This window comes from Branchiostoma lanceolatum, chromosome 4 (assembly GCF_035083965.1).
Source record: "Branchiostoma lanceolatum isolate klBraLanc5 chromosome 4, klBraLanc5.hap2, whole genome shotgun sequence".
Taxonomy (NCBI): Eukaryota; Metazoa; Chordata; class Leptocardii; order Amphioxiformes; family Branchiostomatidae; genus Branchiostoma; species Branchiostoma lanceolatum.
Genome location: NC_089725.1, coordinates 21,856,379 through 21,881,170, shown reverse-complemented (window position 1 = coordinate 21,881,170; position 24,792 = coordinate 21,856,379). Strand labels below are relative to the sequence as shown.

The window sequence follows — 24,792 nt, the reverse complement described above, 5'->3', positions numbered from 1 at the left end:
TGTTTGAATGTTTTAATCTTTCAGCCCTACAATGATCTGCATGTTTTTAAGGATTTATGATTAGTTGATGTGTACAACAACAATTAAGAAATAGTTTTGTAATCCCAAAACACCATACCAGTGTGAAAGTGAGTGGGTGGACAATTGTATACTGTTGTATGAATGAATGCATCAGTGACAATGTATGGCAATTTACAGACAACATAGGTAACAATCTAGTTCTATCTAAGAAAATTTCTAGTTACTTTAAGACTATCCAGTGTGATCTACAGTAATTGCAACATGTAACTAGTACAGACTTGCATGCTTCTAGGCATTGTATCGGTAGTAATCTAGAGCAATTTACAAATAAAGTAGGTAACAATCTAGTTGTATCTAAGAATATTTCTCATTACTACAAGGCCAGCCTGACGAATCACGCTCCTAGTGTCCAGCCGGTCCCGTAGCCGCCTTTAACCCTTGGGTGGGGGTCAGTAACCTCCGGCTGAGAGCTTGTGTAAATACAGGCTACTACAAGGCTACATCGAGTGCAATCTACGGTAATTACTACATGGAACTATAGCTAATACAGACATTGTGTTGCATGTTTCTAGTCTAATTTGCGACTTAACATTTGTCAGGTCTCATTAAGGAATTGTACAGTTTCGTTTTTGCATAGCGTGGTAGATATATTGGGTAATCCCCCGGTGGAACCGTCTCCCAGAAGAAGTAATCAATGCTCCCTCAGTGAACGCTTTCAAAGCCAGATTCGACAGGTACATGGAATGTCACCCTGTTAAGTACAACCACAGAGCTTTGGAACACCCACACAAACCCACCATGACAGTTGAGGGAAAAGGAATTCAACAATGAAGAGCGGTCTAAACTGGAACAGTCCTACCTGACCGAAAATTCTACTCTACTCTACTCTACATACAAGAAAGTAACAGATGTCTCAATGTACCTGGGTACGATAGTGCATTACATATGCGCAAATGACTCTGGGTACGAGACTGTATGAGATGGCGCACCCCTACGTGTGAATGGTCTCGTCCAGACGCCATAGTAACCACTCTGTTGAGAAACGCAAGATGGCGGACAGCGAAGAGACTGCAGCGGACACTACAGCAGGTAAGGGCCGTTACAACTGTCTACACTATTATTGAGTAAATCCGAGCACTGACATTTGTGGCAGTAATCATCAGTGTTGAGATAGGATGGATAATGCGTTCCCAATGCGAACGATTTCTATGTAGTACAATAGAGACAGTAGAAAAACACTAGCAGACGTAACGGTAGACTACCTTGCCAAATTATCTACACAAATTTATCACAGAGAAAGGTATCGATCCAAAATCACAGATCACCTCCGCTTTATTGAAGCTGTAGATTGGAGTTGTTTACTGCAGTGTTAATAACCAAACATCACACTGTCACTTGGACATCGCTTGGCACTGGTATTGAAACTGACAACAAACGACATAGAAATGTATGTAATGTTTGTAGATATTTTGATGACCTTTCCATCTTTACCTACAGTATCTTCTGTCTGTGTAATGTTTTCTCATTTCAATAAAAAGAAATAGACCATGAATACCATTTAAACAGCTGCTTTGAAAAGAAGGTAGTTACGTGAAGCTCACATATGTCTTATTATTGTCTACTGTCAAGAGCAGATATTTACTGATAAGGAATCTCATTTTCAAACCAAACTGCTGGCAGTTGATTCACAGCGGATGGAGTAAGGTATGTTTATTTTTGAGTAGGTGATCAATTTCAGAAGGTAAAGCACTTATCGAAAGGCACAAAAGGTAAAGAAACAATTCTTATATGACTCCCTCCCTTGTCATATTGCTGGTCTAATTTTGCCTCACTGGTACATATATGCATCAATGTTTCGAGTACTTTGCCTGAAAGGGGAAATTCCCGTCTAATTGATTGACTTTGGGACAATGTTGTAGTTGAATTTTCATCCCTTTTTATCCACCAATCAGTGGACCCTGAGTCAGGTCAGTCTGAGGCTAGTGCTGCCTCAGACAGTGTGCCAGTGCGCAAGTCTAAAAACCTGCAGGAAGCAACCCAACATCTGAAGGAAGAGGCTCTACGTCGCTTTGTCCTAGAAGGAGGAGAGGAAACATCTACAGATAAAGGCCCTACTGGTCCTAGTGCTGATTCAACAATGCTGAAGAGTGGCAGTCCTGATGATAGGAATGACCAGAGCAGTGATGCTCATGCTCAGTCTGCAGACAAAAATACTGCTGATACACGCACTGTAGACAACATGCCGTCCAAAGTTTCTGACACTACCACTGACAAAGGTCCTGATGGTATGCAAGAAAATGCCCACTCAGATGATGGTACTGTTCCCACCCATACAGCTAATAACGTTACTGAAGGTACCCATCAAGATACCCATGTTATCAACAAAGATACCAATGATACCTACGCTATCCATGAAGATGATGCCCATACTACTGCAGAAGGTGGTGCAGCAGTACCTGCTGCAAAGGAGGTCCCTACTGCAGATACTAGCACTGCTGGTAGCTCTGATAAGCAGGATACAGCAGTAATGGCTGCCACATTGGAGCCAACTGGAGAGTCAAGTCAGTCCAACATCCCGGCAAATGGGAACAGTGATGTTGTATCTGGGAAGGAAGAAGACCCTAGGGCTGCCAGGATCCAGGAAAACAAGGATGGAACTCTGGTCCAGCAGCAGAAGACAAATTCCCACTCACCTGACAACAACCCAGAGATGATTCCTTCTGGTAGGATTTAATGGATAGCCAATCTCTGCACATACGGAGCTGAAAATGCACTAATCACTGCACCCCAATCAGCAGCATCACAATCTGCATGCCCTGCACTTTTGCGCACTAATTTTCCCAATCCCCGTGTAATAAACTGATTTCTTGCATGGCAGTAATTTAAGCACTGCATGAAATATAAATCATGCGATGAACATTGTGAGCGTATCTGGTGCAATATTCAGAGATCTGTCACTTCTTCTATGGTAGTTGCGCTAATCTTTGTATCCTTTGAAAATGTGTCGTAAAATTTCCTTGCAAGATAGTCTAAGCACCCCTGCACCATTATCCATTCGCCTGTAACCATCCACTTTAACTCACAATCACCAGCAGTCACAGATTATCCTCAATGCCACGAAAAGCATTACATTCACCCACTTTCCTTTAGCTCCAGTGCATGGTATACATAAGCACAACAAGCCATATTAATCATCCATATTGCCTCGAGTAACAGAAGATGAATAGATACACCCCTTTCTTTCCACATCCAGACAGGTCTCCCCAAAGACAAAGATGTCTGAAATGTCAAAGCCATTAGAATCCAGATATCTCCCATTTCCCTTGCCTTATCTTCCCTATAACATACATGTTCAGTGCTTAGATAAAATCTGTGGTTAATATTCATCATACTAATCAAATTTATGTTTATCAATGTATAATTTATTTCAGAGTCAAACCAACAGGAAACAGCTGTTCCTCCAACTGATGATGTCACAAATCCTCCAGATCCTGCCCGAAATGGAGAAGACGTCGCTACAGCAGATGGTAAGTTGATGCATACAGGCTTAATGATACATTTTCTGATGTTGGAACATCTGTATGTGATATTTGTCAAAAGTCTTTATCTATCTACATAGTACTTCAACACTTTGATTCTAATCAAACTGCATTGTGAATGCATTCCAGAGCCCAGCCCACAGGAAGTACCTCCTGCAGAAAGTAATGATGCAGCAAATGTAGAATCCTCACAAAATGGAGCCGAGGCTCCTGCAGCAAATGGTTAGTTTCAACTATAGCTTGTTACTTGTATGTTACCCCAATTACAAATTTTTTTTTTTTATAGATCAGTCTTTTTATTGCTTATAACCAACATAAATTTTACAAAAAGAAAATCATGGCAAACATACAGAAAATAAAGGCACATGTGTGACAACAAAACTGAAACTTAAAATCCAAGAACAAAAGAGTATGATCATAAAATGCCGAGAGAACCCCTATCATTGTACAGGAAAATAACGGAAATTAACTAGATAGAACAATATGTAGTTCCCCCCACTTCCCAATGTGTTTCTGAATCTTATTTTTGCGTTGGGCAATAATGAATTCTAATTTTTGAAAGTAGGAAACAAATGAAATAAAACCAGATAAATCAACATGTATTTTACGATATCTAAATATATAACATTTACCTAATAGAATAATAAGATTTGACAGAACAGGGCATCGGTCGCTTAGATCACCAAGGACAGTATTAAAAGCATTCATATGTAAATTTATCTTTGTCAAGTTAAAAAACCAACCCTGCACTTCAGCCCAGAAATTAGCTACAATTCTACAATTCCAAAATAAATGTATGGTTGTTTCCTCCTCTTCATGACACAGACTACATAGAGGGGAGTCTACCAGGCCCCAGGTGTATAGTGTTTTGTTTACTGTTAAGAATTTAAAAAGCGTCTTAAACTGAAACATCCTTGTATAAGTATCAATTGTGAGCTTATAAGGTAAGCAGTAAACTTGTCTCCATGGGATAGGAGTGTTAAAAAGTTCCTCCCAAGACAGTTGTATTCTATACGACGGTTCACAAACCTTGTCATCGTTGATAAAAAAAAGGTACAAATGTTTATTGATGAGTTTTTTTCTAAGCCAAGTTGTGTCTCTACAAATGGGCATGCAAACTTGTAAGATATGAGATGCTTTCTTTAGTAATGCTTTCCAGTGAGCTGGTATAGCAGAAATTAACTGATTGTATTGTAATTTTGTACACATATCCCCAAATTTTAGAATGAAATTTTCATAAGAAAGAAATCTATTTTCTAAATCCAATATATCATTAAGAAATCGAACACCCCCAGTATCAAAAGCTGAGGAAAAGAATGGTTTTTGACCAATACATATATTCGAGTTCAAACAGAGAAGCTGTTGTTTGACCTCGTCCACACCCTCTGGGGGTCGGAGTTGGAAGCGCAACCAATATTGTATGACCTGTCTGAAAAAGGAAGTTATTGGCGGATTCTTACCCATAAAATTATCAAAATCACGGACAGAAAGTTGTACAAAGGGGAACAAGGAAGTCCGTAACCATGAACAAGACATAAATAAAAACTTGGAACAGAACCATTCTCTGTTTAACTGTAGCTTAGGAATCCAAGAGGCTTTTAGGGTGAGATCGACAGACCGCAAGTTTCTTAGCTTCAGTCCCCCCTGTTCATAAGCACTGTAAATAGACTTTCTACTAACTCGCTCCGGCCCACCTCCCCATAGAAATCGAAATATTTTCTTTTCATATTTGACAAAAAAATCAGGCGGTGGGGACGGAAGCGAGCTAAGTAAATATATAAATTGTGATACAATAAGTGTGTTTATTAAAGTAACTTTACCCATGAGTGTTAAAGTCTTTGTCTTCCAAGGAAGTAAAAGTTTATCGATCTTAGTGAATTTCCTATCAAAGTTTATACTAATTATATCCGAAAATTGTACAGGAATATGAATTCCCAAAAGGTCGATGGGGCCGTCTGTCCATTGAATTGGCAAGGGACAAGGAAGATAGAAATGTGTACCCTTTAAAGAACCTATACGTTTTATTTTACATTTATCGAAATTTGGAATTAAACCAGATAATAAAGAGTAATCTTCTAAATCTTTAACTAATGAGTAGAGGGAACCAAGTTTCGGGGCCAGGGGGAAATTAGAATCATCGGCATATTGAGAGATTTTAGACTCTATACCATACGTAGTTAATCCTTCTATTCCAATATTATTTCTTATCTTATTAGCTAAAAGTTCTACTCCTAAAATAAACAAATAAGGTGAAAGAGGACAGCCTTGGCGAACTCCACGGGACAGCATGAAGGGGTGGGAAATATGTCCATAATTGATTACCTTACTACTTATATCTTTATACAAAACTCTTATCCAATCAATCAATCCCGCACCAAAGCCAAAGTATTCGAGTGTTTTGAAAATAAAATCAAGTCTAATAGTGTCAAATGCTTTTTCAAAATCTGCAACAAAAATTAAACCAGGTAAATCATTACGTTCATAATATTCTATAATTTCTAAAATCCGACGTATATTGTCACTAATGCACCTCCCTTGTAAGAAACCAGTCTGATCATATGATATTAAATTAGGAATTATTTGTTTAATACGCAGGGCTATACATTTGGAAAGAATACGCGAATCACAGTTCAACAATGTCAAGGGCCGCCAGTTTTTAATGTGAGACGGGTCTTTATCCTGTCCCGTGGAGTCTTGCTTTAGTAAAAGAGTAATAAGACCAGATTTTTGGGTGTCGGTTAAATGCCCCGTTTGATAAGAAAAGTTAAAGGAGTCAAGCATGGGTTTCTTAAGATACTTATAGAAAACTCTATAAAAATCAACAGGTAGGCCGTCTAATCCCGGTGCTTTTCCAGATGAAAATGACTCTATGGATTCTTTGAGTTCTTTCTCAGTAATTTCCCCTTCACAGCTGTCTCGTTGATCAATAGATACAGAGACATGGGGTGGGTCGGGAAAAAAATATTTAAAAGTATCGCTCTCTAAAGACATCGGAGATTCTTTGAAAGAATAAAGGTCGGAGAAAAACTTAACTTGTTCGATTAAAATATCTTGAGGGTCGGTCATAACCAATCCCTCAGCCGTAACGAGTTTAGTTACATTCTTCCGCATGTTTCCTCTATTTATAAGATTCAAAAAGAGTTTTGTACATTTTTCCCCGTGTTCCATCCACTTGGCCCTCCCCCCTCTGATCATATTACTGGATTTAGTTTGGTATAGTAATTCTAATTGCTGTTTTTTATTTTGTAATATTTGAAAGGTGTCTGAGTTAAAATGTGTATCTAATACTTTTTGCAGTCTGTCGATCTCCCCAGAGAGAGAAAATACAGTATCTTTATTTTGTTTAGCTTTCCATGAAGAAAATTTAATAATATGTCCGCGAACGGAACATTTAAAAGCTTCCCACACAACGTTTGGACTAGCAGAATTAACATTGAAATGGAAAAAATCTGTTATGAATTCTGAGGTTTCCTTTATAAAAGTTTTATCGTATAACAAATCCTGGTTCAGCCTCCAATACCCACGTCCGCGAGGTATAGTAGAAGTGGTAACAGTGAGACCAATGAGCGAATGGTCCGACCTTAAACTATCCTCTATACAAGCGTTACCTATAGCAGAAGTTAAGGAAAAAGAAGTTAAAAAATAGTCAATTCTACTGGCCTGGTGCCTCCGTCTCCAAGTATAACGTGTTGTTCTGGGGTTATAATATCTATAAATATCATGTAAATCTAAGTTAGCGCATAAAGAATTAATTGCTGTACGACACTTAGGATGATAAACTGCAGCGTGATGCCCAGCTCTGTCAATCTCCGGGTTCAATATAGTATTAAAATCACCAACAATAATAGTATTTAGATCTGACGCTATGTGATTGTGTATTGTTGTTTCGAGGTTATAGAAGAAGTCTGGGTCATCAGAGTTAGGGGCATAAATATTGGCCAAACAAAAACGTGTAGAATCTATAGTGATATCTAAAACCATCCACCGCCCTGAGTCGTCGCTCAGGGTCTGGTGGATGGTATAGGAAATATTCTTCTTGAATAAGATTAAAACGCCTCTACTATTACTAAGCCCGTGGCTAAATAAAACCGGGGCCCCCCATTCTGATTGCCAAAGATCTTCTTGTTTTGCGGTACAGTGGGTTTCTTGTAAACAACATATATTATATGGTTTGTCCGTTAACCATGCAAATATTTCGTTTCGCTTTTTGCGGTCACCTAACCCGTTACAATTAAAACTACATATATTTACTTTTGATAATGTCATCAAAGCTGGAAAGTAGAAAAGATATACCGAAGAAATCAAACAGGGGAAGACGACCGCAAAAGGCAAAATAAACAGTAAAAAAGCAGTTTTTGTCAATACTAGAATGATAAGGGGTTCTCGTAAATGATGATAACATAATGTATATGAACTCAAACACATTCAACCTTAAACATATAAAGACGGGATACAGTGTGCCATGAATGAAAACAAAAAATACACAACAGAACATTCTTTTGTTAAGGCCAAAAATTCCAGTAGTCCAACCAACTACGTACAACCATCCTTAAATGAAAGATATAAACCATTGCAAACTGATATGTGGAGTAAGCTCCAAAACAAACAATAATCATTTTCAAAATTCAAACACAATGTCATAAATGTCAGTAATATATAAGATAAAGTCAAATCAAAACAAAACTTGAACTCAGATTCTAAATTCAACACAAAATCGACCTTCCTCTCATATTCACTGATTCCCTTACCAGATATGAAGTTAACTCAAAATCATAAGAATAATCCAACTCAAACTGACTTTCTACAGACAGTGAAAGATTCAGAAGTTGTCCTTTTAATTCTGAAACTAAATCAACAATCCACCTCCGAGTCAGTCATGTAATAACACGAGGTAAGGATCAAACTCATCAATCATCCACCTAGTCAGTCATATAATCACAAAAGTTCTGGAACGAAACTCATCAATCAAGCTCAGAGTAAGTAATGTAATCACGAAAGTTCTTGAACAAACTCATCACTCAAACTCAGAGTCAGTCAATTACAAATTGCTAACCTTGAATATTTCTGAACTGTGAAAGCTAACATCTGTGCTGTTCCAAATTATGTTGTTAACCATTTGTATTGATTATGGAATATGGATCTTTGCGCCCATTACATTACATGTACTACCTTTGCAGGTACCACAGAAGACTCCAGCCAACCTGCTGGGAGTGGCCAAGAACAAGAACAAGGGGAACAACAAGCTGGTGAAGACATCCAATGGGTTGAAGGTCAGCAACTATGATTTATACTACTATCTGTAGAAGTAGCATGTTTTCTGCTCAGAGTTTTCTTGTGCCTTAGTAGCACTGCAGAAACAGCTGCTGTCAACCTGGTAAACACATTCTGTGTTCCTTGTTTTTAGAGTACTGTAATGCTCTTTATGTGTTGTATATGTTGGCAAGGTTTGAACACATACACACAGCTTAAAAATAACTTGGCCTACCCAACTCTGCCTTGCAACGGTCATGTCATGAAAACAAAACTACATTAGAATGGCCTTGCTTATATAAGTTACAGCCTTACTGTTGTTTTTTCCCCTCAGAGTCTGGACAACCAGGGGATCAAGCTGCTACAGACACTGCTCAAGTAGCAGCAGAAGAAGGCACAGACAACAAAGAAGAACCGTCTGAGAGTCTTCCCACAACAGGTGATGAAGTTACAGGAGACGGCCAGCAGGCACAGCCTGATGCTGACACTACTGGAGACCAGGCGCCACAGCCAGGGGAAAGCTCTGCTGAAGGTGGTCAGGAACAGCAAAAGGACAGCAGTGAACAGCCAGAGACAGCAGCTACAGATGCCACTGAACAGCCTTCACAGCCATCTGATGACACTTCTGGCAAGGAGGCTGATGCTGTTCCACCTGCTGACCCAGACAAACAGCCAGAGGACACATCTGCAGATCCTCCAGCAAGTGAACAGCAAGCACAGCCAGAAGAAACATCTGGTGAAGCTAGTGAGCAGCAAGCACAGCCAAAGGAAACACCAGCAGAGACTAGTGAGCCACAGACACAGCCTGAGGAAACTGCAGGAAGCAGCAGTGAACAACCGCCTGCACCAGAGGAAGCGGCAAAAGACAGCAGTGAGCACCAGGAACAGCCAGAAGTTGCCGACAAACCCAAGGATGATGAGGCCCCTGGTAAGGGTATCAATTTGATTATGTTTAGTCAGAATCTTCCAAACCGAGTTTTGGTTAGACTTGTTTAAAAAACATGGTAATCAGAGTATTATTTTCAATGCCAAAAATCTGATGCATCCACACTACACTTTATAAGAAAGTCTTGATTAGGGTCTCTCTTATAATAAGCTGGTCAAAGTATCTGGAAAATGAACATTTTTCTATACAGAATATTCAATGTTGTCAATGTGTATCCTTAGTAAGTAGCTTGTAAATTAGCCAGCTGGTTTTAACTGAGAAGGTGGGTTTTGATGCTGAATGTAACTGTTCACATCTAATGTTCTGACATTTCTTATCATCAGCAGCTGCTGAAGGAGCACTCCAGGAGCAGGCACCTGCAGATGTAGCAGCTGAGCTTACTGAAGGCACGGAGGGTGGAATGCCTGCAAACTTCTTCTACAAGTATGCGGAGCTCGTGTCTAAACCACACGTGACACAAGACTCTGGCATTCCACTCAACCTGATGGAGTTACAGTATCCTTTCTGTGAAATAGTTAATTAATCCTGGGTTCACGTTCTAGTGAGGTTTGGTCATATGATAAGCAAAAAGATCCATTGTTTATCTTCCCTTTACTTAGATGATTTTGTCTATCTGATGCAATAGGGAATGTTTCTCAAGCTTGTCTTGAATGAAGTTAGAACTAGATTACACAGAACAGTCAAAACATGGACTGGTAGAAGCTACAGCTTTACAATATAAAGGAAGGGGTTATCAATCGTAAGGTCAAGTAAGTTGCACTTCGATTTACTGTACACAGATGATGGACGATATTGCAGCAGAAATGAAAGTCGACTTCCTTAATAAGCGTTACAGTCACTCGTTTGGCTACGACTGCAAACGTCGCTCCAACCTGCACCTTGTAGATAAGGACACTGTGGTGTTTATTGCTGGCAATGCTGTGGAGGTATTGGGTCTGGAGTCAGGCGAACAGAAATACTTACACAGCACCAGTGGAAGGGGTGTTGGTGCACTGACGGTAAGGCTTTCAAATTTCCTACTTCTAAAAAACCAGAACCTATTAAGTTAAGACTTCCTTAACTCTGAAACGTAACATACTTAGTGTGATTTTGCAGTGTTTTCCATAATGGGACTTAAAATACATGTGACATGTAATCTATGACAGGTGGATCATCTACCTAAGGTATGGAAGGGCATCAGAAAGAAAGACAGGAATGCTAACAGATTGTTGTGATATTTCTGTTTCTACTATCATCATGACTAGGTTAGGTTGTTTGGTTTATATGTAGCTTTTCCTCATACAGGTGCATCCAAGCCAGAAGTACTTTGCAGTTGCAGAGAAAGGAGACCAGCCCAACATCAATATTTATGAGTGGCCGTCCATGAAGCTGTATCGCATCATGCGGGCGGGGACAGCTGAAGCCTACGCCTTCGTGGACTTTAACCCCAGCGGTGACCTGCTGGCATCAGTGGGCAGCTACCCTGACTTCATGCTGACCATCTGGGACTGGAAGAATGAGCAGATTGTCCTCAGATCAAAGGCCTTTGGACAGGACGTCTTCAGGGTGACATTCTCCCCAGAAAATGAGGGCTTCCTCACGTCCAGTGGTATTGGCCATATCAGGTATACCTTTAGCTTTTTGCATGTTGTCCCTTTTCAACATGACACAACAGGAAATTTCAAAACTCTCCAACATAGTTTCATCTGTGTTTGTTTTCTTTATCTAAGTCATGGACTATTTTACAATAAATTCATTCTTGTTGAGATAATGTTTTAATGATATGAATCTGTAGAAATTGACATATTTCTAACTTTACTTATAGATTCTGGAAGATGGCCAATACTTTCACTGGTTTGAAGCTGCAAGGAGAGTTGGGAAGGTTTGGCAAGACTTCCATCACAGACATAGAGGGCTATGTGGAACTGCCTGATGGGAAGGTGTGTATGCCTGGCTCTTTTTACATAAGTTGCAGTTGTCTTGCATAAGAAACATTTTTTAGGCCATGATTCACCACCATATGTATCTTTGTGACAAAAATGTCAACTACATTGCTCTGTTGATCATGACAACTACCATTGCAGGTGCTGTCTGGCACGGAGTGGGGGAACCTGCTGCTGTGGGAGGGGGGCCTGATTAAAGTGGAGATCGTGCGGAAGGGGAAGAAACCCTGTCACCAGGGCGAGGTGGAGCAGCTGGTGATGGACGAGGGGGAGCTCATCACCATCGGAGCGGACGGCTGTGTCAGGGTCAGTGTCAGGACATTGCACAGACTTCACTTTTCTTAATACTTTGTCTCTCTTGGCTTTTCTAGTTTAATTTATCCAGGCATGATCCATATTCAATGATCTGCACTACATAGATTTCAGCAAGTTTATCAAGTGACCGTGAAAGTTTGGCTACTAAGTTTGGCTACAAAACAGTTAGACTTGTGTAGAGATTTTGTATAATGTTCTTTAGCTCAAACATTTAGCTTCAGGTATAAATATGAGCATCTGCTTGTATTGATACTTTAATGGACCAGTTGAATCTATTGCACAGACTGGAAACGTTGTCGGGAGATGCTCCTGCAAATCTAACATTTCTGACTGGTTCTGGCCCATCTTACAGGTGTGGGACTTTGAGACAGTGGACACAGCTGACACGGTGGACGATACAGGACTGTTTGAGATGGAGCCCATGAACGAGCTGGAGGTGGGCAATGGTGTCCACCTCAAGTCCATGACAAAGTCTGTGGACCCAGAACAGTCCACCATGTGGTATGCACAGGTCAGTCAAGTCAGCTTATTCAATTATGGCTTGTACAACCTATGGTACTACAGTGTAAAACTCTGGGATGGGATGGGTATGTATTGGAAGTTAACAAAATATGGTCTTTGTATGTTAAACCTGATATTAACCTCGACATTATCTTTTATTTCAGGATGCCAATGGAGGGATATGGAAGTTGGACCTCTCCTTTTCTCACACGGTAAGTCAGATATCATTTTGGCATTATTCTAACCACAATGATAGCTAAAAGTATGAAAATGCTTAATGCTGAAGTCATAGATGATATCTCTGAATGTTTAGCAGGGGAATTGACATCACAATAAGTATGTATTTGCAATTTGTACCTTTGGAAGAAGTGATGTTCATTAGCACTGTACTTTCAGCACTAAGGCCAGCTGAAGACATAGAACACCAGTCAGCACCAGACTAGTTTTCGCTCTAGTTTTGCAGTTTTTTGTCAATCAAGTTAAATCATGATGGTCACTGTATCAAAAGGTGTCATTGATTCACATCTTCAAGATAACTGTACTCTGAAACACCCATGGAATGCTAAAAGCTAAACCTCTTTGTTGGAACTCATTACTGCTCATACAGTTTGTCCCCACCAAGCCCTTAATATACTAATTGTTCCTCACATACAGACCAAAGCTCCGGAGCAGCTGTATCACTACCATGCTGGGAAGGTGTCAGGGCTGTCAGCATCTCCCAACACTCATCTGTTTGCCACCATCGGATTGGACAGTGGGTGTTCTTACCTGTTGTTATTGTTGCTGTAAAGATGAGATGATGTAACTAATATACATTCTTATACAGAAAGTAAATTGAGTTACAATGTACTTTGAGTTACATTCATTGATACATGTACATGTATTAGGACTTGGTCCAGAATTGTTTCTTATCTATTCCTTTGTGACATATTGAACTATTGCAACTTTCTATCTTCCAGGCCGTGTGCATGTTTATGACCATGCTGCCAAGTTGCCCCTGTGTACTGCCAAGTACACTGCAGGTGGATCAGCACTTTGTTGGGCACCTCTTGTGGTAAGTTCTCCCGCTTCGCCTTTATAACAATATATATATATATATAAATACCAAAAGACTCAAAAATCAGAGTGAGAGCTGCCTTCTAGCTTCCACAGGGTCTTAACTTTTGAGTCTGTCATTATTGATATATGACCCTTGTACCTGTATTATGAGGATTTTTGCTGTGAGAATGCCCTGCTAGCCAGACCTAGTTTGTTCCTCACCAAGGCTGTATATCCCCTTTAGGTGGATCAAGAGGGCTCTACTCTGATTGCTGGGTTCACCGACGGAGTGGTACGTGTTCTGACGGTTGCGAAAAAGCCCCAGGCTGATGGCACTAACAGTGGAGAGGCTCCCACTGAGATCTCTCTCCAGCAGGCATTCAAACCACATGCAGGGACTGTTACAGCCATGGCTTTGGATAGCAAGGGGAAGATACTAGCCACTGGGGTGAGTTGTTCACAATCAATGTGCACAATCAGTCAGTTGTTCACAATCAGCTTACTATCGAAGCTGCAAAGCTCCTACCTTTTTCAAATTGGAAACTTCTGTTCAAGAAGCTTTACAATGTCTTATGGTTTGATATGTATGATCCTTTGCTGTCTTGATAATCATGACTATGTTGTTTTGCAGGGTGAAGACAAAACAATATTTTTCCTGACGGTGGGAGAGAAGTACGAGCCCATCGGTTTTGTTGATGTACCCGGACCAGTGGCCTGTATTGAGTGGTCTCCTGAGTCAGAGGTCAGTTCAGCCTGTGTAACTTTCTTTATGTCATACCTGGGCCTGATAGGGGTGTTCCGGACCGTGTGATAACTATCCGGATCACATAGGGTTCGGGAGTGTTATCACACAGGCTTCCATAGAATGTTTCGAAAGCATTTCGAACGTGCCGGTTGCGCTGCCGTCGGAAATTCAAATACCAGATTCGGAGGTTAGAATCAATGTTGTTACAGTTTCTTGTTCAAGGACACAAAACCCCCTCAACTTCAGGCGTATTCCGCATTGAAATGTGTGTTTTCACGAATGGGTATGACCAAGCTATGACATAAATAAAATACAACACGTTGTGTTTCGCATCACCCTTGGTCCCAGCCCTCCCGCGGGTCGGATCGCCCTCCGGCCTACGGCCATTGGGCGATCCGACCCGCGGTCGGGCTGGTACCTCGGGTGATACGGAATACCCCGTGTTGTATTCTATATGTACATGAAACAAGTATTATTACAGAGACAATAAAAAGTGTGTTTACAGACAGCTCTTTTAACTGATCAATAATTTGTCTTTTAAAGCATGTAGTCGTATATTTCCATGAATGAATGCAGCGCACTACTTTTCAGCACCTGTGTTTACTTTTTAAAGCAATATCTCACAATGAGGGAACTTAATCTTAGTTAATTATCAAAACTTTAAGGCAACATGTGTTACGAGCTATTTTCTGACTATGTGTGTGCCATGTGGTATTCATCATTAGACTTATCATGATTGCAGATCTATAATTTCCATGCTCATGTATTGATCTATTGCTCACTCCATGTTTCTCCCTGCTCCTTATGTATATCACAGGGTCCCCAGAAACTGCTGGTTTGCTGCACCAATGGCACTGTAGTGGAGTTAGCTGCCCCAGAGCCAGGGACAAACGACACGTCAACAACCTTCAAAATTGAAGGTCTTGCCTTCCGAGGCTTCACATTCAAAAGCATCAAGTCAGAGCTACGGGTAAGCTAGTAAGCTAGTAATCCCCATTAGCATTAATCCTCCAGGTTATAGGAGTTATGTACCCTAGCAGAATTATGTTACATTGCTTTCTATTTTGTAAAGACAGTCTATTTTCATTACTCTTAATATGTCAGAATAGCTTTGTGTCACCAATGAATTGACATCTTTGTGCTTTTCTTTTTCCTTATGAAAGAGGGAAGAAGAACGAAAAAGAAAGGAAGAGGAGAGGGAGCAGAGAAAGAAGGAGAGAGAACGTAGAAGGAAGATCAGGCAACAACAGGGTTTAGAGGATGATGAAGAAGAAGAAGGTAAATCAATGTCTTAGAAATATCTGGATAAGCCTTTATTCATTGTACCTAACAGTACTACCCTTTTGCTAATGATGATGTAAACCCTTTTGCTAATGGTAATGTTGAATCACTGTTCTGCTCTTATTTGTCCTTTGTCCAGTTGAGGAAGGTGAGATAGAGCTGGAGACTCAAATGTACATCCCCCCTGTGCCCAGTCCCATCTTGCAGGGGTTCTACCATGGACCGCCTGGAACCGTCTGGCTCTCTATGGTAAGTAGCCACCGCTTTACTTTCCATGGCACTTTGTGCCTGAAATGGTTGTTTTGTCTCTCTCTGGTGCTAGTCTCCATGAAACTGACATCTTTTGAAATGATAAGAAAGATGCAGATGTGATATTTTGCGTTCTGATTTGTCCTGAACAGGGTGAGTTTGATGCCGGTTACTTGTATGAGTGCAAGCTGCCTGACAGTGCAGAGGAGATCGAGGCAGTGAAACCTGGCAGGGCGGTCCCCATGCTGGAGACAGATGATACCCCTATCACCTGTATCTCCCTCAGGTGAGCATGTACAGCTGTAGTTCCACGTCAGGTAACATGGGAGAAGCTTCATGTGTTCAACTGGTCTGTCTGGTGGATGATGTCATTAAAAGCTTTAGTCAATACATCATTGATAAATGCTCAAATGTACAAATTTTGAGATACAGTGCTTAGATGCCAACAATGTCATATATTGATAAGGCTCTGAAGTAAGTGGTAATGTAAACTGGGGTGTTGATGTGTTTGTTAATTGTATATCATTCTGTCTCAGCTGCAACAAGCGTCAGATCCTGCTGGGTCTGGATAACGGCAGTGTGCGCATCCACCCCCTGGAGGGGGATGAGGACTGGGACAGCAGGGACATTGCCGCTGAGTTTGGGTCGTACTGGCAATACAGCGTTCACGACTCTCAGGCTGGCAGTGTTACACAGATCACCACCAGCTTTGATGATCAGTTCCTCTTCACGGCTGGGGCAGATGGCAACGTTTTTGCCTTCAAGATTTTGTCTCAAGCAGAGATCGACCGGTCCAGGGCAGAGGAGAGGGCCAAAGTTCCCTCTGCTAAGGTGAGAACATCATCAATTTTTGGCCATTGATGAGACTGCCTTCAGTTGTAGGAAGCCAGTGTGTGACAAAAAGGAATAACAAAGAGGATCATGAGAGCTTTTAAAGATTGATGGATAGCAAATTATATGGCAGCTACCTTTTCCTGTGAAATGTGATGCAAGTAAAGCAAGGCAAGTGAATTTTTCATTCAAATAGAATGGATATTAGGATCAACTAACAGACAGTTCAATAATAAACTATTTGTTGTTTTTATTCCAGTGGAAGGATGAAGATTCCTTCAGAAGGGTGGAAGATATTGATCGTGATGACCATTACAGGTTTGTATCATCTTTCTATTTTAGATTTTACGGGTGACTTGTAAGCCCTCTAACCCATTTCAAAGGGGCATGAGTTAAACCTGACTTAAGTAGCACACAGAACATTTGCAGGAGAGGTGCTGGGACGACTTTTGTATAACACATCGCTGTATCTAACTTGATTATTTGGTACTCTACTTTCCCAGCATTGAAGATGCCAAGCAGAAGGCCGAGCACGACAAGATGATGCGTTTGGCTGAAGAGAAGAAACAGAAAACAAGAAAGGCCATCAACCAGCTACGACGTAAATTCCACAAGCTGATTGAACAAAACCAGGAGCTTCCAGATCATGCGCAGCTGGACAGAATGGTGCGTCTTTCCCTAGATAGGGTATTACTATTTGTGGGTCAGAAATGCTGACTTTAAAAAGAATCTATCAGGATCTTGCAAGTTGAATGTGGCAAAATGTTGTCTATTACAAAAGAAAGATCACCTTATTCAGTTTTTTTCTTTCGAGTTTTAACCACCATTAATGTTAATCCACTGGGTTACATAAATCCTCCACAGTGGGTTTGAAAGATCTCTAGTACAGCACCCCCAGGTATTTACAATTTAGATACGGGAGTGAATTATACTGGGGGACGTTGGGTTGGAGATCTGTTTGGACGTATCTTTTTAGGGTAGCGGAATTATATACCCTGGTGCAATTATGTTAGTAGATGTTCGATACAATGTTGTCCTACAGATAGTTTTTTTTTTCTCATTAATCTTGTCCTACTTCTGACTGAAGGAATTTGAGCTGGATCCTGAGAACCGAACAGAGATGGAACTATTGACCCAGGATAGGCTTCAGCTGGTACATCGGGAGCTGGATTGGGAGAAGGAGAAGCACTCCCTGGCACTGCACAAGCTGAAAGCCAGGTAAGCCTGTGGTTTGGGACATCTGGGTGTAAAGTTTACGAGTGGAGACAACAAATTTTTATACAGTAGAAGTAGAAGAACAATTCTGGGCTGCAGTAGAGAATTTTATGGCATCTAAAGCACTTTGTAGTCTTGCCAATACACTGCAGACAAATCTGAAGAAAACATTTTTGAATTCCTATTACATGTTCACCACAGACATGCCTACAACTCCTGTGCTCATGAATTGTCCCCTTTTCCCATTAAGCTGCTGCTCATTATTCCTCTACAATCCTGTGAATCCAAACTGCATGTCAATCATGATATCATATGGGTTGTCTGTCACTCCAGGTTTAAGGACATTCTGATGTCAGAACGGCTGGTCGTGCACAGCTTTGAAACCGGTCACCTGGTCTCCACGTTCCGCCTAGGAAAGCTGTCGGAGGAATATTACCAGCTGCGGAGGGAGATGGAGCAGCGCCAGTCCTCCGTGGTGGAGCCTGGGGAATTTGGGAGCAGACGAGAGTCAACAGACTACTCCATCAAAGGTCTGTTGTCAGGACACCTAGTGCTATGAAGCATGTGTTTTTTGGTCTATTACTCTAGTTTTCTCAGTTCACATTATCATGTATTGAAACATCTTTTTTTGTTATCAGCCATTCATTCTCACAACCTTCATTTGAGAAAAGAATTAAAAGCTTTGGTGGTTGTTCTCTCTTTGTTATTTCAGCTGCAAAGGAAAGTGAGGATGAGGATGATGCCAGTCAGCCTGGACTGGGCATACCGGGGACAGTTCCCAAGAAGGGACAAGTCCAGCTGACTGGGAGATTGGGAGAAAAAGTTGCCAAGGCCCTGAGGAAGGCTGAGCAAGCCAAGAAAAGAAGGGAAAAAAGACAGACAGAGGTACGTATCACTCATTTATTACACCTTTCGTGAAATTAAATGTCATGGCCACCAATCGCATGTGCACAAGGGTACTTCATCTGTTCTAACAGCTTGTAAATTACCTTTGCAGTGGGACGCTCTGCTCAGCAATAAACCTGATGAGAACTATGAGGATCCACAAGACCTGGCAGATATAAAAAACGCTCAGGAGAATATGGGAGATGTCAAACTGAAGACTGCTAAGGACTACACTGTGCCAGAACACCTGAGGATGAATGCAGAGAAGAAGAGAAACCAGCTTATTGTCCTGAGGGGATTGGTAGGTATTTCCTTGCACACGCTTAACTTATGATACAGTAATTGTTGTTTGTTGATTTCAAGATTTTCCACTAATAGGTGTTTTCAAGATCCTCCGTGTATGCTCTCAGAGTTTTCTGTTAGTTTCTATTGTTTCACCAAGTTGTGCTGACTAGCATAGCAATAGATTAAAAGATATTCCAGATCAATAATGAAGCAGTCCCTTTTTTTAAGGTCAGACTTACCTTGCTCTGCCTACTTTGTGTGTCTGTATTTATATCCTCCTGTTACATGTCTTTTCAGATTCATCACCAAAAAGAGCTATTCAATCGGAGGGTGTATGCTTTGAGGCAGGACAAAATCAGTGTGATAGAACAGGTAGGTTCAGGATAATCTTGTTCAATAACTGTCAGGATGTTGTCAGATTTATTATTTGTTATACCCTGAAGCCAATGATAATTTCCCAGGGTCATGGTCTTTTTTCCTCCTGATTTCCTCAGATCCAGGAGCATGTGTCTGCACTGGAAGTCTTACAGTCCCAGTTGGCACCTGGCAAGAGAAAGGGTCTTCCTCCTGTTCCACAGTTACTACCAGATGAACTGCCTGAAAAGTGAGTGTTTCTACTATTCCTTGGACTCCTCTGTCTCTTGGATGAAGTGCTGGTTGTACTGATTCCTGAGCTATATAGTCCCGCCAGTAGACTATATGAACCTAATGTGTCCTTTTTCTCCAACAGACAAATGGAGTATGACCGAGCATCTCTGCTGAGGTTCAAGAAAGACTTGGCTGCCAGAGATGCTGCTGCTCTCAAGGGTTCAGAGAGCGGCGGTGGGTTCGGTGGATTTGGAGGCTTTGGTGGGGGAGAAAAAGCTCCTGAGAAACAGGTTTGTCTCATCACTAGCTGCCTTACCTTTCTTGTACCCTTCAATATCATATCAGGTATGTCAGACATAGCCATACTCTTGCACCCCAATTGAAGGTAAACCACAAAATTTAGAAAAGGACTCCATTTGTTTTAAATCTGCATATCTTGTCAAAAGAAGCATATCATTGCCACATTGCAGGATGAAGACTGTCTTACCCAAGGTCTTAAGCAGTTCATATCAGATGTTCTGCATGAATGTAATAACCCCCTACAAAGTCTGCACTATTAATGTGCCAGTACGTCCTGTCCATGCAATGTCAATATGAGTTGCACGGGTTATATGTGTGGGATTTCTCTCTTCTCAGGCCGAGGCAGCAGCAGAAGCCTCTCCGCCTCCTGATTCAGGGGGCAATAAACAAGCCGGAGTTTCCCCAACTACTGCAGCACAGGAGAGCCAGTGGCAGGACAACCAGGAGGACCTCACTCCACTGGAAATACAGCTACGCAATGCCGAGGAGATAAGGTCAGTTATCACCCTGTCAGATTGCAGGATAATGTACACAGGTATTGGTCTTTTGGTGCAAAGTAATCTGGAATCTGGATCACTGGGTCCTGGGTTTGAATCCCTGACTAGCCGTTGGTGTTCTAAACCTAGATTTTCATGCTATCGGTACGTGTTACTGATCCTGACATGTGTCTGCAGGCTGCTGTACAAGAGGGACACACACCTGGGAGAGGTCCAGGAGCTGCTGAACAGGTTTGATGCCAAGCTGCAGCTGCTCTGCCACGAGAAGCTGCAGCTGCAGGTGGAGCAGAAGATGGCCGACCTGCGGCACATCACGCTGTTCGAGGAGCTGGTCCTCCTGAAGGAGTTTGAGAAGAGAGAGAATGTCCTTGCCGACAAGGTCAACAACAAGAAGCAGGAGAGGGCTGATATGGAGGTCAAAGTAAGTTGTACATGGATGACCACAGGGGCTGATGTAATATTGCTCTTATTGTCTGATAGCTCATACTAAGTTTTCTTACAGGATGTATCTGTTGTAGCTTATAATTATCAGATGTAAGAAGTCACAAGTAAACATGCATGTTCACTTGTTATCAATCAATATGCATTCACAGGAATTACACTACATCCACGCTCACGTTCTCTGAAATATTTTCTTAGGGTGCATAGAGTTTTCCATGGGTATTCTGACAATGTCTGCAGATTGGTGAAATGATTCAACCACATCTGAGAAATAGTGAAAGGAGGTCGACTTCAGGAAAAAAAAAATCAAGATTCATGAAACCATGTTGATTGGCAGGTGACAGAATGCCAGGCCAAACTCGAGGCCAAGAAGAAGGACATCGACAAACTCCTGGACAAGGAGAGAGTACTGCTGTCAACATTCCAGGCCTCTCTGGGTGACAACAACAAGTTTGCAGATTTCCTGACAAAGGTTTTCAAGAAGAAAATCAAGAGAGCAAAAAAGAAAGCAGAATCTGAAGAGGGTAGGCTACTGTGTACTTTTAATCGTATTTGGCAAGATTGAACAGTATGCAACCAGTCTTTGGTAAACCATACAGTAAATCATTTCCATGATCTGTTCATGTATGATTGTATTGAAGTACATGTATTGTAATTTGTGAGGGCTACATCGACATGTACAAAGGCATATCCTGAAGGAGATACACATTTTTCATTTTTTGATGTGTATTGAACATTTCTGTTGTTATGTGTAGGGTCTGATGATGACAGCGATGACTCTGATGATGAGTCAGACTGGTCCAGCAGTGAGGAGGAGGGCAGTGATGAGGGAGGTCTGGACGACAGTGTCTGTCCACCTGGATGTGACCCGGTAAGTCCACATTGATGCAATTGTTCAGACTCATAAAGATGGGCATTTGACCTGGAAAGATTTGGAATACTGCCAAAATTCTTTTGTAGATGGGATGGTAGACCTACGTGGTTTGGACCATGTTAAGTGAATGAATTTTGTTCAAATGACCATGTACAATATGGGCAAAAATACAAGTTTTTGGTTAAAGGATCATCATGTTAGATGTTTCAGTGTTACTTACACACCTTGTGTCTTCTCCAGGAAATGTTTGACAACGTGTGTCAGCTGAGGGAGCGAAGACTGGATATTGAGGAGGCCCTTGCTGAGGAGAAGAAAGCTCAAGATGTGCTGAAGAAGGAATATGAAACCCTGACCAAGAAGGCCAGAATTATGGACTCTGCGCTGAAGACTGCAGAGGGTGATTTGGAGGCCTTCCAGGTAACCTTACTGCTGAACCTTCAAGTTTCCCCTGAAGGAAAGAGTAAATCTAGTCATAAATGTCATCATTAACAGTGGGCTGCCTTGTATCCTGTAACCCAATACACTTCAGCACTGCTTGTGGCTAAGGAGTAAAGGATAAATAAGATCCAATCTTTTCATTGGGTGAATATGTTGAATTGTATTCCAGTGATGACCAGGAACTACATGATGGTTTATGTGTTCTCTCCACCCATGTAGCTTGAGAAGCAGCAGAAGCTGAATGAGCTGGATGTGGTGGTGCCCCTGCGACTGCACCAGGTGGAGCACATGTACAATGGCATCGTGCCCAATGATTTATCACCCTGTCTGGTCTTCACCTCATCTGCTATGGGCAACCTGCAGCACAGGATCAAGGAACTGCAACAGGAGAAGAAAGTCCAGAAGAACAGATACAAGTGAGCAAAAGCTTAGCCTAATCTTAAAGTGATGAATAAAAATCCAACTGCCAGCTCATATGGAACGTCAACAACCTGTGAATTATGAGTTCAGTTCAAGATTGTATCCGACCTTTATCATTAAGTTATGAACAAACCTGCTGGCTACAACAAATGTTTCCAGTTATTTAAAATTTGCTGTTGGAATAGTTCCAAGAATTTAGTTATAGGTTTGAGGTTTGCGGTTGGAGTGGTTCCAAGAACTTAATCTTTGTTTTCCAAGAAGTTATGAGAAAGATTATGGGTACAAAGTTGTACTGAGACCCCGCTGTTCCTGTCTGTTGCAGGGAGTATCGCCAGCAGCACGTGCAGCTCCTGAAGGACAGGAAGGAGATGGAGGCCATGATCACAGAGCTGGAGGAGAAGTGTCACACCATGATGATGCTAAAGTTTGGTCGCATTGTGGATCTTGAGAGACTGGAGTCCCTGCGGGTCAACCGCAACATTGAAGAGCTGAAGGAGAAGCTGAGAGCAAATGAGCTGAAGTCTGCTGCCAACTTGGCCAAGTGGGGGGTAAGACCATTATTTACACACATGCTTGCACACTTTGCTACCAGACTATGAAATAAGCAATACTAGATGCTTTACTACTTCAGAGAGAAAAAGTTGCATGTCTTTGGATGTGCATTACAGTCTTAAGGATCAGTGACTGTGACCATCATTTTTTATACTTTATGAATGCTTTAGAAAAATGACTTTCCACAGAAGACTGTCTAATTGCAGATCTTACTGCCCGTTGTATCTCATATCTATCTTACTTCTTTCAGGAGAGAGTCCAGATGGAGAGAGACAGAATCACAGAGCTGACCAGAAACAACACCCAGCTGCTGGACCAGCTCAACCTGCTGCTGGGGGAGAGGAAGGAACTGGAAACATCTCTTGATGCCCGACAGAAAAATTTGGTTTGTTACTCTTCCTGTTTTCACACCTTACTGAAACTGCATTCTGACTTCTGTTGCAATAAATGATGAATATTTCTCAGTAATGCCGTTACCTCTTTTCATTTATGCTTCTACATCAAAGGGTCTCAAGTCAATCTGTCCAATTTCGCATACCTTCAATAGTACACAGATAATGTCCAATACGAAGATCATCATCATCGTGTCGACATGCTTAAGCACCGTCAGGATTATACCGCCCCTTACGGGGTTACAAACCCTTTCGTTGGCTGATACGAAGGTACATGTAGTTGATAGTTGCTAAACATTGTGTCCTTCTCCTCAGGGTGGCGAGTACCAGGGTAACCGTCGTGCGGACATGCGTGAGCGGCAGCGCCTCATCCAGCTGGTGCAGCTGCAGGCACAGGAGATCGAGGCCCTGAAGGAGGAGATCGGGCTGCTGTCGCGCAAGGGAGGGCACATCCTACCACCAGCACAGCCACCAACACATTCATGATTTCAGCACTTGTATAAGAGTTTTGAAATACCCTCCATGTATTTTGTGGTGTTGGAATGTACATTTAATAATTCTTTTGTAGACTTTATCTCAAGTTTTAGTTGTTTCCCAGAACCGCAGGATCAACTGAAACCGGTGTAAGAAATTCTAGATAAGTGATACAATTCATTGTATTGTGAGAGGTGAAATACAGGTATATGTACATGTATGTAAATGATGTTGAATTTGAGATGTACCTTGTTTGCCATTACCCTTTAAGTTTTCTGATTCTCAGAAGAAGTCTTTGCAATGAAATATTACTGATGTAATGTATAGCATTTGTTTGTAAGCCACTTTATGCACTGACTGAAACTGGCAGATTTGACTTCTTTTGAATTCAAGACACTGAATTGAGATTTATTTTACTACACCAAGGGATTGCACTGGACAACTGGATTTAATGATTGAAACATAATATCAATAAATCTATCTGTTCACCAACAATTCAGATTCTTTTTCTAAGTACAGTCCCCAGCCTAGTACACACATTCAAGTCATATCTCCCTTCTATGATGCTGCATCTTATCTATCATTAGTATTCCAATGTGAAATAAAATAAAAGACTTTCTGGGTTGGAAGTTGGAACAAATCACATCAAAACAAATGAAATGTTATTGCTGGACGATTTAGAAAAGGGGGTTATCTCCAAGCAGATCTACTGGTGGCAAGACAGTGTCCATGGACCAAAGCAATATATATTTGCCACCAAGCAGATCTATCGATGGGAAGACAGTATCCATGG

The 24,792-nt window shown here is 41.4% G+C and overlaps 1 protein-coding gene across 3 annotated transcripts; it reads left to right on the top strand.

The window, feature by feature from the left end:
* The first annotated feature begins 1,009 nt into the window (after positions 1–1,009).
* LOC136433346 (cilia- and flagella-associated protein 44-like) lies at positions 1,010–24,494 on the top strand. 3 transcript variants are annotated; one of them, XM_066425472.1, is made up of 40 exons: positions 1,015–1,110; positions 1,974–2,744; positions 3,453–3,548; positions 3,690–3,782; positions 8,738–8,830; positions 9,145–9,738; positions 10,083–10,251; positions 10,592–10,754; positions 11,041–11,360; positions 11,561–11,675; positions 11,820–11,984; positions 12,346–12,504; positions 12,659–12,706; positions 13,149–13,248; positions 13,454–13,548; positions 13,777–13,980; positions 14,164–14,274; positions 15,095–15,247; positions 15,441–15,555; positions 15,698–15,807; positions 15,960–16,093; positions 16,344–16,638; positions 16,898–16,956; positions 17,142–17,304; positions 17,726–17,856; positions 18,187–18,383; positions 18,566–18,738; positions 18,851–19,039; positions 19,321–19,395; positions 19,518–19,627; positions 19,754–19,901; positions 20,248–20,405; positions 20,586–20,829; positions 21,187–21,373; positions 21,605–21,720; positions 21,964–22,140; positions 22,381–22,577; positions 22,904–23,129; positions 23,384–23,518; positions 23,841–24,494. In XM_066425472.1, the coding sequence occupies exons 1-40, from the start codon at positions 1,023–1,025 to the stop codon at positions 24,009–24,011; spliced, it is 7,047 nt and encodes a 2,348-aa protein (XP_066281569.1). In that variant the 5' UTR covers positions 1,015–1,022; the 3' UTR covers positions 24,012–24,494. The 3 variants fall into 3 exon arrangements, with proteins under 3 accessions (XP_066281570.1, XP_066281569.1, XP_066281568.1); XM_066425471.1 differs by having other exon boundaries at positions 10,080–10,251; XM_066425473.1 differs by lacking the exon at positions 1,974–2,744 and having other exon boundaries at positions 1,010–1,110; positions 10,080–10,251.
* Positions 24,495–24,792: the final 298 nt, after the last annotated feature.